The following is a 14318-nucleotide window of genomic DNA, read 5'->3' as shown; positions in this document are numbered from 1 at the left end:
CTTTCAAAACCTGGGATGAACTTGGCAGGATAGAGGTTCCAGAGCAAGAAAAACAAGCACTAATCAAGATGTCAAATTTATAGGACTCCAGTATACACTCTGCAAGCATGTGACATTGTTGCAATACAGTAAATAAAAAGATGCTGACCTGATCTGTTCCTTGGATTAGAAACCAACAGGTACCCCATGCAAACAACATGAGACTACATCTATATATGTGATCTATATAGATAAAGGTATGGCATTCACGCTGCCGCTGTTATCACATAACTCACTTTCTCAAGTGATCTTCAGAATTCATTGTTCTGCATATTACAGAGAACTAAGGAACAATTTTCAAGAAGGCAAAAATGACATAACAAAAAAAGAGAGTCCACTCAATCTCAAATTACCAAAACCGAATGATGCTGACATATCTTAATCAGAGCTCAGCACACACTGGTGCTAAATGGAAATTAGCCACTAGCCCTTGAAAATATTTTCTTGCTACACACAGAGACTGTTCCAAATGGCCTGGCAGCCCACGGTTCTGCTAGGTCAGCTTTCCTCAACACGGTGTCCTATAGATCTTTTCAACTACAGTTCCTATCATCACAGGGAGGAAAAACTTTGACAACACTTTCTATAGATCCCGATAGATAACTTGTAGAAATTTATTTATTCCAGATATAAATGGTCCACCACTAACTGTGTCATGTATGCATTTTGTTAAGCTGGTTAACTAAAACTGAAAAGGCTGGTGGGAGTGATTTTTGTCTGGCTGAATAGAAATTATGCACTTTTAGCTACATTAAAAAAACAACAACCACAGAACGGCAATGTTATATTTGTTCTTTTTTTCCTGGGTTTCAACTTGACCCTGATATGCCTTAGAATCTTTTGTCAGTCTTGGGTGTTTTATAGTAAGGGCCAACCTTATAAAATCCCATCATAAAAGGAGATGAAGCAGAAACTATGGTGGGGGAATTGTCTGACTCTACTGAACTGTTTTTACGTGCAGCCAAGGGCTATACAGCTGAAAGGAAACAATATCCACAACAGGTTCATAACACGCATCTAAGAGGCTGAAGAACCATCATCTTCTTTTCTATGTAAAGACATGATAACGGAGGCCCAGCTGGAATCCTTACCTTTTGGCATCTTTTTTAAGATGCTGAACACAGCACTTTGATCAATGAGGGCTTTTGCCTTGAAGAAATGCATGCTAGGTGGAAACAGCCCTGTCTGCATAGCTTTAGTCACTTCCTTTTCTTTGAGCTGCATGAGCTTCTGGTTGGCATCCTCTTCGCTTCTTCCTAGCACAAGGTTGCCACCCGTACGGCGGGCATTCTCCTTTTCAATTAGGAAGTCCCTCTTATTTATGATTGGTAGAGGGAAACAAAGAGAAACCCAGCTGAAAATGAAGATCACCTGCCAGCCCATTCTCTGAGGAAGCTGAAGCATCACTTGAGGGATATGCTATAAAATACAGAGACAAATGAAAAAGTTTTTAAAAAACAAAACTAAAATTTAATTGTTTTTAGTACAGGAGTTGGTTGATGAGATCAAAAATATACCCTCCACATGGGAAGGTGGCAGTAAATGTTAAATGCCATATGTTTATGGTTGTAAGTGTACGTGTCATATATAATATGTTTAAATGTTTGTAATTCTTTTTTATAATATCAATAAAGATTTTTGGGGAAAATATATATATACCCTCCACATGAAGCTGAAACATTTACAGTAGGGATTGGAATTGTGTGGGCTCCTCATGTAGCTCCCCACTGTGGCCCATGTAATCTCTCTCCAAACCTCAAAGAAAAAGGCATTGACTACAAACATTCTATTTTCAGTCAAAATAAAGCATATAGAGTGTTTTAGTGCTGTTTCAGTCTCCTACCCTTAAGGGGAACAAAAACTATTTTAAAAGTGACCAGATATGATTGAAGTATCATTTCTTGTTTCAGGAAATGAGAGGCACAGAGCCCTTGTGAGATTGGGAGGACTAAAAATGACCCACCCCCATATTAAGGTAAACCCAGGACAGAATACAGTACAATTGACCCTTCATATCCAATAATTTTTTATCCATGGATTCAACCATCCATGGTTTGAAAATATTCAAACAACATATAAATTCTAAAAATCAAACCCTGATTTTGCCATTTCATGTAAGGGTCATCATTTCACTATGCCACTGTATTTAATGGAACTTGAACATCCATGGATTGTCATATCCACAGGGTGGTCCTAGAACCAAACCCGAGCGGATACCAATGGCCCACTGAATTTTTCTTCTTGAAGAACCTTTTCAAAAGACAGCATATCCTTTAACAGGGACAGTCCCTACCAAATCAAGACAGTTGGAAGGTTTGCTCTCCTAGCTTGTGTATTCTTCCTCATTGATAACATTGCCATTTTGACCTCCCTCTGTTGTTGCCTAGATACATGTGTCCCAGTTTTCATCTGCAAAATGCTGAAGGGTATGAATTAGGTGGTTGTCACCCTGGAGCAATTTGGAAAATAGGGGTAAAATAATGTTTGAGCCATCCTGTTAGAACCATAGCTGGTGCTGTGGGGGGTCAGGTTAGAAAGCATTACCAGGCCAAGAAGAGCCCACCCTGGGATCGAAACCAGTCTCTTTTGAACCTGGGTGGAAGGTGTGGCTCTAGTTATCTCTCTCGACTGTGTCTCAGTTGTGATGCCACACACATTTCTTCTCTCACACAGAAGATGGGAAGTGGAGCCAGGGTGAGTGGTATAATCTATCAACCTTTAGGGAAGACTAGAGGAGAAAGATGTACAGTTCTCTTTCTCTGAAGCATTTCCTTCTTTAAAAGCATTATATTGTAGGTTAGGGGTTTCAAGTTTTTTTGTTTTGGATTTTGGAATACCTGCAACTGCATATATGTATATAATGATGATCTACCAACCTAGCAATTTGAAAGCATGCAAATTCGGTGGGAAGGTAATAATGTTCTGTGCAGTTATGCTGGCCACATGACCATTGGAGTCATCTTCAGACAACACTGGCTCTTTGGCTTAGTAACGGAGATGAGCATCACTCCTTACAGTCGGTTATGACCAGATATTCATGTCAAGGGGAAACCATTACCTTTACCTTTTTACATAATGAGATATCTTGGACATGGGACCCATATCTAAAGCACAAAATTTATTTATGTTTCATGTACACCTTAAACAAAGAGCCCAAAGGTAATTTTATACAAGTTTTAAATAATTTTGTGCATGAAACAACATTTGTAAACACTGAACTGTCAGAAAGTAAAGGTGTCACTATCTCATGAATAAAGTTGTGATTTTGGGAATATTTTAGATTTCAGAATTCTGGTTAAGGTCCTGCTGGTCCTGGAACCAAACCCCAGCTCAACCTGTATAAAAAGTAAGGGGAGGTATTCTAGTCCCAGCAAAAACTTGGGGGCTGTAACTACTGAGGGCCCTAGAGCATTTGCTCAAGATATATAACTGATAATACAGCCTAATTTGTTTTATTTTTTATTTATTCACATAAATTATATTCCACTTTTCTTGCAAACTAGACCCAAAACAGCTCATCATGTGAATTAAAGAAAGGAATAGGATTTAAAAATTACAGCAATAAAAAGATTTTAAAAGATTAAATAAGCCTTGCCTACAGTCTATTATTACGCATGAAAGAATTAGCGCCCAGATGGTATTGTTTCCTTTTCTCTCTTAATTCCTTTGGTATTTTGACTTAGGCTGTGATTCTGAAGAAGTCTAATTTAACTCCGTGGAGCAGCAGAAAACAAGCTTGCTCCCTCCTCAATGTGACATCCCTTCAAATATTTAAACAGGGCTATCATATCACCACTTAACCTTCTCTTCTCCAGGCTAAACATCCCCAGCTCCCTAAGTTGTTCCTCAGAGGGCATGGTTTCCAGACCCTCCACCATTTTAGTCACCCTTTTACGGACACTCTTGTGACAATCAAATATTAAAAAGAAAAACTAAGTGGGGGAAAAAATACCCAAATGGTTTACTTACTTGTCCTTTCTTAAATGCAGGGCTCAAAATATTTCTAGGGCTCTTTCACAGGAAAAAGCTAGAACCCAGGTGCCAACATAGAGGCAGGTTTGACTGGTGTTATTGAACTGTTCTCACAATAAAAAAGAAACTGTACCAGTTTCAGTTCCTGTCCTGTATTGGAAGTTTGACTGTAAACCAATGACTGCCTGGCCCTTTCTCTTTCTCTTCTTAGTGGGCTGTTGGGAAGGGACAGATATGGCTAAAGTTGAATGTTTGCAATGGCTTTAAGAAACAGGCTCAAGGCCCCAACAGACTTGTAGACAATTGCATACAGTCCTAGGGATGCAGGTTGTTCATCCTCAGATTATGAAATTGGAAAAGTTGTGTTTTTGGACAACAAATCTACAGTCTCCAGCCAGCCTGGCCCTTGTTCAGGCTGGCTAGGAGACCAAGGAAATTATAGGTTATTTAAGAAGAAAAACAAACAAACAAACAAGAGAGACAATGTGGTATACTGGTTTGAGTGTTGGAGCAGGACGTGGGTAGGGTTGCGATAATTCTCTACTAAAAACCGGGACAAAATGTAGGACAAAATTTAGACCAAAATGTAGGACAGTAGGACATTTAAGTCCTCTATTTTTCTTAAATGTCCTACATTTTGGGCTAAATTTTATCCTTCTCTGTCACCGCTCCAAAAACTTGGAACGACCTGCCAGAAGACATTCGCCAATTATCCTCACTCGAGACTTTTTAAAAGGCGACGAAAACCTTTCTCTTCCAGCAGGCCTTCCCCGATTGATAATGTCCAGAACCAATTGAATTCCTCTCCTTTTATTATTTTTCTTATTTGTGGTTTGCTTTTTAATTTTGATGTACTGTTATATACTTTTTAACCATCTTTTATTGTTTAATTTTATAGTTGGGAGGGAGGGTTGGGTCGGGGTCTTGTGGGGCTTGTTGTTTTTATTGTTGTGTTAACTTTGCTGTTACCCGCCTCAATCCTCAAAGCGGAAGAGGCAGGATATAAATAAATATTTATTATTATTATTATTATTATCATCATCACCATCATCATCATCATCATCATCATCATCATCATCCTGCAATTGTCCTATATTTTGGTCTAAATTTTGTCCTACATTTTGTCCCAGTTTTTAGTAGAGAATTATGGCAACCCTAGACGTGGGAGACCAGGATTCAAATCACTGCTCAGCCACAAGAACCCGCTGCGTATTTCTAGGCAAGTCACATTCTCTCAGCCTTAGAGGGAGGCAACGGCAAACTGCATCCGAATAAATCTTGCCAAGAAAACCCTGAGAAAAAAACAAGAGGTTGCCATAAGTCACAGTTGACCTAAGTCACAGGAAAACAATTACAAAGTCCAAGAAGACAACTTTTCTCTGATGATGTTTGCAGATGGGTAGCCTGTAATGTTTCCAAGCTCTGAACTACAGCTTCCATTACAAGTAAGTACAGTTCAATGAGACAGGCTGCATCTACAGTGCAGAATTAATGCAGTTTGTCATTGCTTTAACTGCCACGGCTCAATGTGATGGAATTCTGGAATCTCTAATTTTGTGAGATATTTAGCCTTCTCTGTCAGAGAGCTCTGACAAACTACAACAAACTACAAATCCCACCATTCCATTGAACTGAGCCATGGCATTTAAAATGGTGTCAAACTGGATTATTTCTCCAATGTAGATGCAGCCTAAGATGCCATTTGATGGCTGGATGGCTGAATAATGCTAACCTACCACTGGGCATCTATCATGTGAAGCGATTCCCTCTCTAATGGCTGAGACTGGTACCCAGCCCCTTTGAGGATTTCACACTGAACAAATGAAAGTGGAGCCTATATATTCAGGGGAACATCCCTTCCACAGTGTAACCCCCACATTTACTTTTGTACACCTGAAAAGGGCTATATGACTGCAACTAAAAGACATACTGGCACAGAATTGTAGTCATTTCTGCTTTTTGCAATCTGATTCTTCCTGTATTTTTTTTCTCCCAGCCAAAGATATGCACCAGGTGCATTAAAAAGAAACAACTGTCACAACGGACTCTTCAGGGTGCTTTTTTATTCTCCAATCATCACTGCTTCCTATGAAAAAACAACAACAACCAGAATCATCCTAAAATGTCCAGTGCTGAGTAGCAAGGAGAACGCTAACCATGCTGAACTTCCATAGCATTGAGCCATGGCAGCTAAAGCAATGTCACACTGCATTAATTCTGATAGTATGGTTAAACATGCACAGAATGGGGCTGCACTGATTTTTACTGATAACTATTTCCTTCTTCTCTCTCCCACAACACACACATCATTGTTAATCATTGCCTCCATCCAGCACAGGAGATGAATTCTTGCTGAATTAGTATACAAATGAAATAAACAAAACAAAAATGAAATATAATAAATCAGCAAGTTATTGCTTTGAAAGGAATTCCTACATTTGCAGATGTAGGCTACTATTATGATCACAGGGAGCCTTTTTATGGATGGATGGGATTCAAAGACGCAGCCATCTTTGTCTGGATGAGTATGCAAAAGGATACTGTGATGCATTTGACACTATGGGTGGGTGGATGTGCTTTATTTTAACCTTTATATGCTTTTTAATGATTTATACTTTATATAGTATATTGTTTTAATGTGATTTTAATCCTGTTTGACAAGTTATTGTTTTGGTTTTAGCAGATTCCTTTTTGTCGGCCACTTTGGGTCCTGATGAAAGATAGTGGATGGATTGAAATAAATAAATAAGATTGTTTTGCAAGCTGAACTGATCAGAAAACAAAGCCAATATGAGCAAAGTAAATGGTAAAAGCAACTAGTAAACAAGTGAAAGTATTAACCTTGCCCCCAAATTAAACCAAGGAGAGAGCTTTAAAAACGGTACTGTACTGCTTTTATTGTTTTTACTGCATTGTTTTTAAAACTGTTTTTACCATTTTACTTGTCTGTATTTTAAATTGTTTTTAACTGTTGATAATACTGTAGTTCAATTCCATTTTAAATATGATATTTTGTATGTTTTAACTGTTGTAGTTGTTGTGTGACTGCTAGTTGTTTCCAACCTAGGATGACTCTATCAAGGGGTTTTCTCGCCAAGTTTCTTCAGAGAGAGATTGCCATTGCCATCCTCTGTGGCTGAGAGGGTGTGACTTGTCCAAGGTCACCCAGTGCATTTACATGGCTGAGCTGGAATTTGAAGCCTGGTCTGTGGAGTCATAGTCCAATGCTGAAACCACTATACCACTCTGGCTCTCAGTGTTTTAACCACTGTATTTAAATTTGTAAGTCACCTTGAGTCTCATTTTGGAGAAAAGGCAGAGTATAAATATAGATTATGACAAAAATGATAAGAATAGACTCCCTCAACTGCCAGCCAAACTGCAAGTAATTGCAGAGTGGAAACACTTATCCATTCAAAGGAGGGTTGCTTAAAGGAACTTATTCCGATAATTTTCACAAGATAATTATGTATGACAGCTAATTTAAAGTGGGGGCATGTGAAATGTGGGCAAGTGAGGGCTAATTTAAAATGGGGCCATGTAAAGTGGAGGGGCATCTCATAAAATGGCACCACCTAAGAATGCATGTGAAGGATGTTTTGTTTGTTTATTTATCACAATAACTTTAAAAAGACAGTGGCTCCCATGAACACTTGTTAGAATGAGCCATCATAGATGAACTCTCCACACATAAATTTTCATTATGCACAATGATATAGGATACTATAAATTGTATTAATCTCTAACTGCATTCTCAGGTGATACATTCCTCTGAATGGGCTTTACCAGTGCTCTGCCACTAGTATTCTAAGAGGTTTCCTAATTACCATTATCTCTGTCTGTTTTATGCAGATGGCTAATGCATCCTTTAGGAAGAATCCAGGCACAAGAAACTTTATAAAGGCATGATTGCAATTTGATGCTAGATAAATCAAGGTGCTAAAGTAGGATTCTACATCATTATAGCAAATACTTTAATTGTCTGGCTAATTCAGTGGTACAAATCAGACCTTGTGTACCCCAGTGAAAAACTCTGCACTCATCCCAAAACTAGAGCTGGCAGTCTTTGCAATGTACAGCTATTTCGGGGAAAGATCTATGTTTTGCCTCGAACTAAGCAACATTGGGGGGAACCCTGGGGTTCCCCAGAAACTCAGAGTGATCTTTGGTTTGTTATGCATGTGGACAGCTAGATTGGGTCCAATTCGGACCAATCCAATTATACACAAGCCAAGAACTGTGCCATCCCCCTTCCTTATGCTGCACAAGGAAACAGGTTGGCCTGTTTTTGGAGATGCCACCACAGCTTCGTCACAGGCAGGATCTCTGTGTAAAGCCTGCCTGGAGCACCACTGCTTCTTCTGAGGTCATTGCAATGTGGATGGAGGAGAACAAATCCTTCATTGGTCACATGGCAGGCTCCCCATTTTGACCTCAGCAAAAGCAATCACGACAGCCAGGTTTTTGCAGAGAGCTGTTTGCCTGGCGAGGCTACAGTGGTGGCAGCACCAAGGGGATGGGCCACTCGGGCTGATGCAGTGTTGGCCTGGCTGACCTGTGTGTACAATGATGCAGCATCACATTGGGTTCAGCCTGTTGCACGTGCTCGCCATTGTAGTCGGTCTGGGGTAAGTCTGGGGCACAATGGCCAGGATTAAACAGCCAGTAAAGATGCACCTTCAGAAGTGAATATCCTTACGTCCCCTGCAAATTATAATAGTAATAAAGGTAATAATAATGCCATACCACTTCCTCTCCCACAGACTGTTTCAGTCTTAGTGCTTGGGAGGTGGGCATTTGCTTACCAGCTTAGTAAGGTTTGTTTGGCTGCAATTTGAAGGCTGACCTCCTATCTTCTGTCAGCCACCATATAGAATTATTTCATTGCTGAGATTAGATGGGCTGTTAAGTGCCATCAGCTATAGGCCTACTCATGTGTTCAGTTATTTTCCTTATTATTTTCCTGTTACCACTGTTGTCACACACACACACACACACACACCTGATTTTCAATATTTTTTTTAAATGAATGTTACTCTTTTTATTGTTCTGTTCCTTTTGTATTGCATCTGTTTTATTGTAAACTGCTTGGAAATGTTATAAAATGAAATGTATAAAATTATTTGACAAATAAATAAATAATATCTTCATATCGTCCCTTCTTTTAGATGTACAGTATATTAATTGTTCCCTTACATTCTATCAGAGGCACCCAGAGGGATGCTTGATGCAACTATTTCCCACTTATGGAAAGCACTTTACCTGGAGGGTCACGAAATCTGTAAACTTCTACCTCTTTCAGCATTTCTAAGGCATTATTTGGGCCAAACAGGTTGCCAATCCTTGGTTTAGGTATAGCATCTCATGCTTAAAGATAATGGACAGAAACAATTAAACCCTGTGTCCCTTTCTCATTTTAAGATGGGTTCTGTTCTGTTAAGCTTCTTCACTGCTGAAACAGAAATCTTACCCACCCAGAAAAAGCTAACAATGAGCAAAATATCCTTTTGAAGTTGGCAAGGCAAGACTAGCCATGGTTGTGCATTGTTGCCAGAGACAAGACCTCTGAAGATTCCTGCTCTCTGTGACAACAGAAGCCATTTTTGCCTCTTTCCACTCTGACCCTGCTCAGTGGATCTTAACAATTGCTACCTGCTGGCATGCAATACAAGAGGGCCAAGGAAGCTGACACAAAGGCCTCTTTCAGATGATGGGCTTGCCTTAGAGCAGCCAGGCCTGGAAGGAGGCTGAGTGAATAGTCCCTCTTTCCAATCCCCATGCCTTGCATTTCAATCAAAGTCAACAATCAGTTTGGAATCCCCTCCCCACTCCTGCTGTTTTTATGTTGTGTGGCTCATCCTACCTACCATTCACTTGTTACTAGTTTAAAGGAAATGAATCTTCATATTATTACTAGTGAAAGCAAACGTTTGTGCTTTCTAGACCAATAAATTACTAGTACTACCTTCAAGAAGCTGTATGTAGTCACTTTTATTGATGTCTAATGTTTCCACTTTAACTCCAGATTAATCAGAGATTTAACAATTTACTTTTTGAACTACAGGATCAAGAATCCGTCAGTGATTCAGCCAATGGCCCGGCTGTCTTGGGAATTCTGGGAGATGTAGTCCAAAATATAACTTTTTAGAACTCTAATTCACCTGGATAAATCAAAGAAGACAATAAGAATAAAAGTGCTTGTATAAGTTATCTTTGATTGTGGAAAGGTAGTATATAAGCAATCCATAAACTCTCAGGGTGTTTACCACACTAAAGTGAGCTACGGTCTGTGGAAGATAGATTCAATTTCCAATACCAGGTTGAGGAATGTAATTTTAAATTCTAGAAAGCTAGGTAGAGGCTGCACTAAAAGAAACTGGTAAGAATAAATCACCAGGAAAAGATGATATCCCAACTGAATTGCTACAACCTACAAAGCCAGAATCAACCCTAGTGTTAACTAAAATTAGCCAACAAATATGAAAAACAAAATGGACAACAGAATGAAAACAAATAATATACACTCACATCCACAAAAATGGAGACTCAAAAGACTCCAGCAGCTATAGGACAATAGCGTTAATTTCCCACATGAGCAAAACTTCGGCAGCATAAGAGTCAAATCATATATGGATAGAGAAATCCCAGAAGACCAAGTGGGGTTCAGGAAGGGCAGAGGGACTAGGGACCACACTGCAAACATATGATGGTTATTGGAACACACCAAAGAATTTCAGAAGAAAATCAGCATGTGCTTTATAGACTACAGCAAAGCCTTTGGCTGCATAGGTCACGAAAAACTATGGAATGCTCTTTAAAAAATGGAAGCACTATTACATTTGAAAGTCCTGATGAGGAATCTGTAATTAGGACAAGAGGCTACTGTCAGAACAGGATATGGAAAAACTGAAAGATTCCCAATTGGCAAAGAGGTCAAGCAAGGATGCATTTTATCATCCTACTTGTTCAACTTGTATGCAGAATACAACGCACCCGTCTCATACGCGGGCGCGCCTTACGCGGCATGAGCATACGCGCTCAAGTCGCGGGGCGCGCGCGGGGCGGAAGGGGCGGTGCATCCCATTCAATTGAATGAGTGCGTGCGCCCGTTGCGCCCTGTGCGCCGCCGCACCACTGTGCCGCCGTGCACAAGCCCCATTGTTTATAATGGGGCTTGAGCACAGGCGGAATTCACCTTACGCAGCGGGATCCGGAACGGATCCCCACGTAAGGCAAGGGCCCACTATATAACATTCAAAAAGCACATTTAGACTGAGAAGGAAGAGGAGTGAAGATACTAGCAGACTCTACTAGCGGAAAATATCATAGACTTGGAACAATTATTAAGGAAAGTTAAAGAAGAAAGTGCAAAGGCAGGCTTATTGCTGAACATAAACAAAACAAAACAAAACAAAACAAATTACCATGGAGAATCTACATAAATTCAGTTTAGCAGTTTATCACACTGGGGCCAATTTTGGCATAAAAGGGAGATTAAAGCACATTTAAAGCATCCTGCAAATGCAGCAGAAATGGCAAGTAATTGAACGAATGATTATCACACGCTGTTGCGCAAATAAAGCAATATTGGAAATGCATTGTCACTGAAATCCCAAACGTAAAAAGATGTGCATTACTGCTTCTCTGTGACCATTTTAATGGTGGGTTTTGTGCGACGTCATGTGAAATCGTTAAGCGTAATTACGCTATTTTCCCAGGATATTCACAGGATAAAATTCCAATTTCCTTCGTGAGATAAATCAGATAATAAAGAAATTGAAAAAGTCAATACCTGAGCCTACGGGGAACGGCAAGATTTCCCCCTTCCCCCTCTCCTCTACTGAGTAAACTGAATAGAAATCAGTTTTGCATTTTGAATTCTGTTTGCTGCAATTGAAATAAGATGATGATGAAAAAGGAAAGTAGGAGCAAAGAAAAATTTGGAAATGTTAAAACCAGATGAAAGAATTAGATGACCAAATATTAATTGGGACTGTTGCTGTCCAATCAGAACAGTTGGAGGCTGTGGCACTGTAATGACCTAACAGCATTCTCAATAAAGATGCAACAGTGGGCAAAACAGGAGATGGGGCTCCTGTGATCAAGTTCTTCTCATTGCTTTAAAGTTAATGAGCAAAAATGAGACAGGATGGTGAATCAGATTGGGACTATAGAGTGGAAAGAAAGAAAATTAACACTCCTCTCCTCTATTTTCTATTTTAACATGATCAGACAGTCTTAGGGTTGCTTTCAGATAAAGTTATGGAACATGTGGTAGGTAGAACAAGTTTGGTTCATTTACCACATCTGAGGTTTTGGTTTTTGTTTGTTCTTTTGGGATTTTGTTTTTTAGTTAACAACCTTGGTCTGATCATAAAGACATTGCTGTTGTCTGCAATCTAATAAATATTTTCAGTACACAGACATAAAACAGTTTAGGGGGTGGGCATGGGAGGAATGTTTAGATTCTAATTAATATGTGGGAATTGTATGGCCCTTCAAATATTGAACTGCAGCTCCCAATAGGCTTAGGCAGCATTGCATAGCCAATGGTAAGGAGTGCTGCGAATTACAAGTCAGCAACACCTGGAAAGACATTTAAAAAATCTGTTCAGGAAAACCTAGTGTATTATCCAGTTTTTCAAACAACAGCAGTGGAACTTGGAGGCATGGTAAAAATGCCAAAAGAACATCAATTTCTGGCACAACTGGAAGAAAGAGAACAAGTATTTACATCATTTCCAATTCCAAACACCTCATCAAGTGTTGCTCCTCTTCCGGATGCCTGCCCACCCCTTGCCAGGAAGCTGTTGAAAGCATACGGTAAATAGGACGCTGCTGTCGGAGACTGACAACCTTTGGCAACATTTCTGGTTAATTTTGGGCTGGGATACATCCAAAGAAGGATGCACAGATCAACTGAGGTGGGGGTTTAATTAGCAAGGACGCATGTATGGTTTTGATGCAGTTTGGGGGTAAAAACTCACCAAAATAAAACAATGGGTAGAATTCAGGGAGCTTTGGAGAACAGCTAGGAGCTTCAAGGGCTGCAAAATGGGTCTCAGCTGCGACTATTCCCTCCAACAATCCTAATTTAGCAGAGAGACTCCTAATTAATCCTCTGTCTTCCCACTTTTTCAGCTACAGTTAAAATGTTCCAGTTTTTTCTCTCTTTCTCCCACTTTCCCCCTTTGTCTTCAATTTAATTCAGTTGCTGCAAACTGAGTTGAAAGTACGAAACTAGTTCGCACTCAACTCAGGAAGGGCAAGGGGCAAGGGGCAAAGAGGAGTGGGAGCCTGACCTTCCCTGTAGACTTGGGTAAGAGCTAACTGCTCCATCCTCTCCTATGCTGTGTGTTCCTCTGCATTTATAACATTTGTTTATTTATAACATGGGAGTGCTTCTTGACTCGTCGCTTCACCTTACATCTCAGGTGAATGCGACGGTCAAGAGCACTTGTTATCAGCTTCGGCTTATTCGCCAGCTGCGCCCATACCTGGCCCAGAGGGACTTTGAAACGGTGGTACACGCTCTGGTAACCTCTAGATTGGACTTCTGCAATGCGCTCTACATGGGGCAACCCTTGTACCATACCCGGAAGCTACAGCTGGTACAAAATATGGCAGCCAGGCTGGTCACTGGTACCTCCAGGGCCAGCCATATTACACCTGTGCTTAAAGACCTGCATTGGCTGCCTATCTGCTTCCGGGCTCAGTACAAGGTGTTGGTGATTACCTACAAAGCCCTACATGGCTTGGGCCCAGGATACCTGAAGGACTGCCTCTCCCCATACATTCTGCCCCGCACCCTCAGAACTTCTGGGCAGCAACTACTCAGGGTTCCAGGGGCCAGACTCTCCTCCACAACGAGGAGGACGTATTCCATCGTTGCCCCTGCCCTTTGGAATACGCTGCCCACAGAGCTCCGCTTGACCACCTCCCTAGCTCAGTTTAGAAGGGACTTGAAAACCTTCCTATTTCGAGCTGCATTCCCCGAATGAAGCTCCAGATGGCCTTCCTCCCTCTTTAATCGGCAAGATGGCTGGCTGATTGGGTTTTTGACTTGTTTTTAATATGTGTATATTGTTGTTATTGTATTTGATTTTATTGTGATGTTCACTGCCCTGATTGATGGAAGGGCGGTATATAAATAAAATTATTATTATTATTATTATTATTATTATTATTATTATTATTATTATTATTATTATTTATTTTCTATGCCACTTTTCTGACAGAAAGGGAGCCAAGGTGGCTCATAGATAAAATCATTTTTATATAATTAAGTGTTTTTATTTGTTTTATAA

General features: G+C 40.1%; 1 protein-coding gene across 5 annotated transcripts in view; it reads right to left on the bottom strand.

Annotated features, from left to right (window-relative positions):
• The window catches only part of ADA2 (adenosine deaminase 2), a 48612-nt gene that overhangs the window by 22866 nt on the left and 11428 nt on the right, over positions 1-14318 (bottom strand). For 4 of the 5 annotated variants that reach the window (XM_042470306.1, XM_042470303.1, XM_042470302.1 and 1 more), the window contains one exon: positions 1131-1458. In XM_042470306.1, coding sequence (XP_042326240.1) covers positions 1131-1443 — 313 coding nt within the window. In that variant the 5' untranslated portion in view covers positions 1444-1458. Of the gene's footprint in view, positions 1-1130; positions 1459-5941; positions 6098-14318 lie in introns of all 5 variants that reach the window. The other variant, XM_042470305.1, reaches the window with a different exon arrangement.

This window comes from Sceloporus undulatus, chromosome 5 (genome assembly GCF_019175285.1).
Source record: "Sceloporus undulatus isolate JIND9_A2432 ecotype Alabama chromosome 5, SceUnd_v1.1, whole genome shotgun sequence".
NCBI classification, from domain to species: Eukaryota; Metazoa; Chordata; class Lepidosauria; order Squamata; family Phrynosomatidae; genus Sceloporus; species Sceloporus undulatus.
The sequence above is the reverse complement of the archived record's forward strand: the minus strand, read 5'-3'. Positions and strand labels throughout refer to the sequence as shown.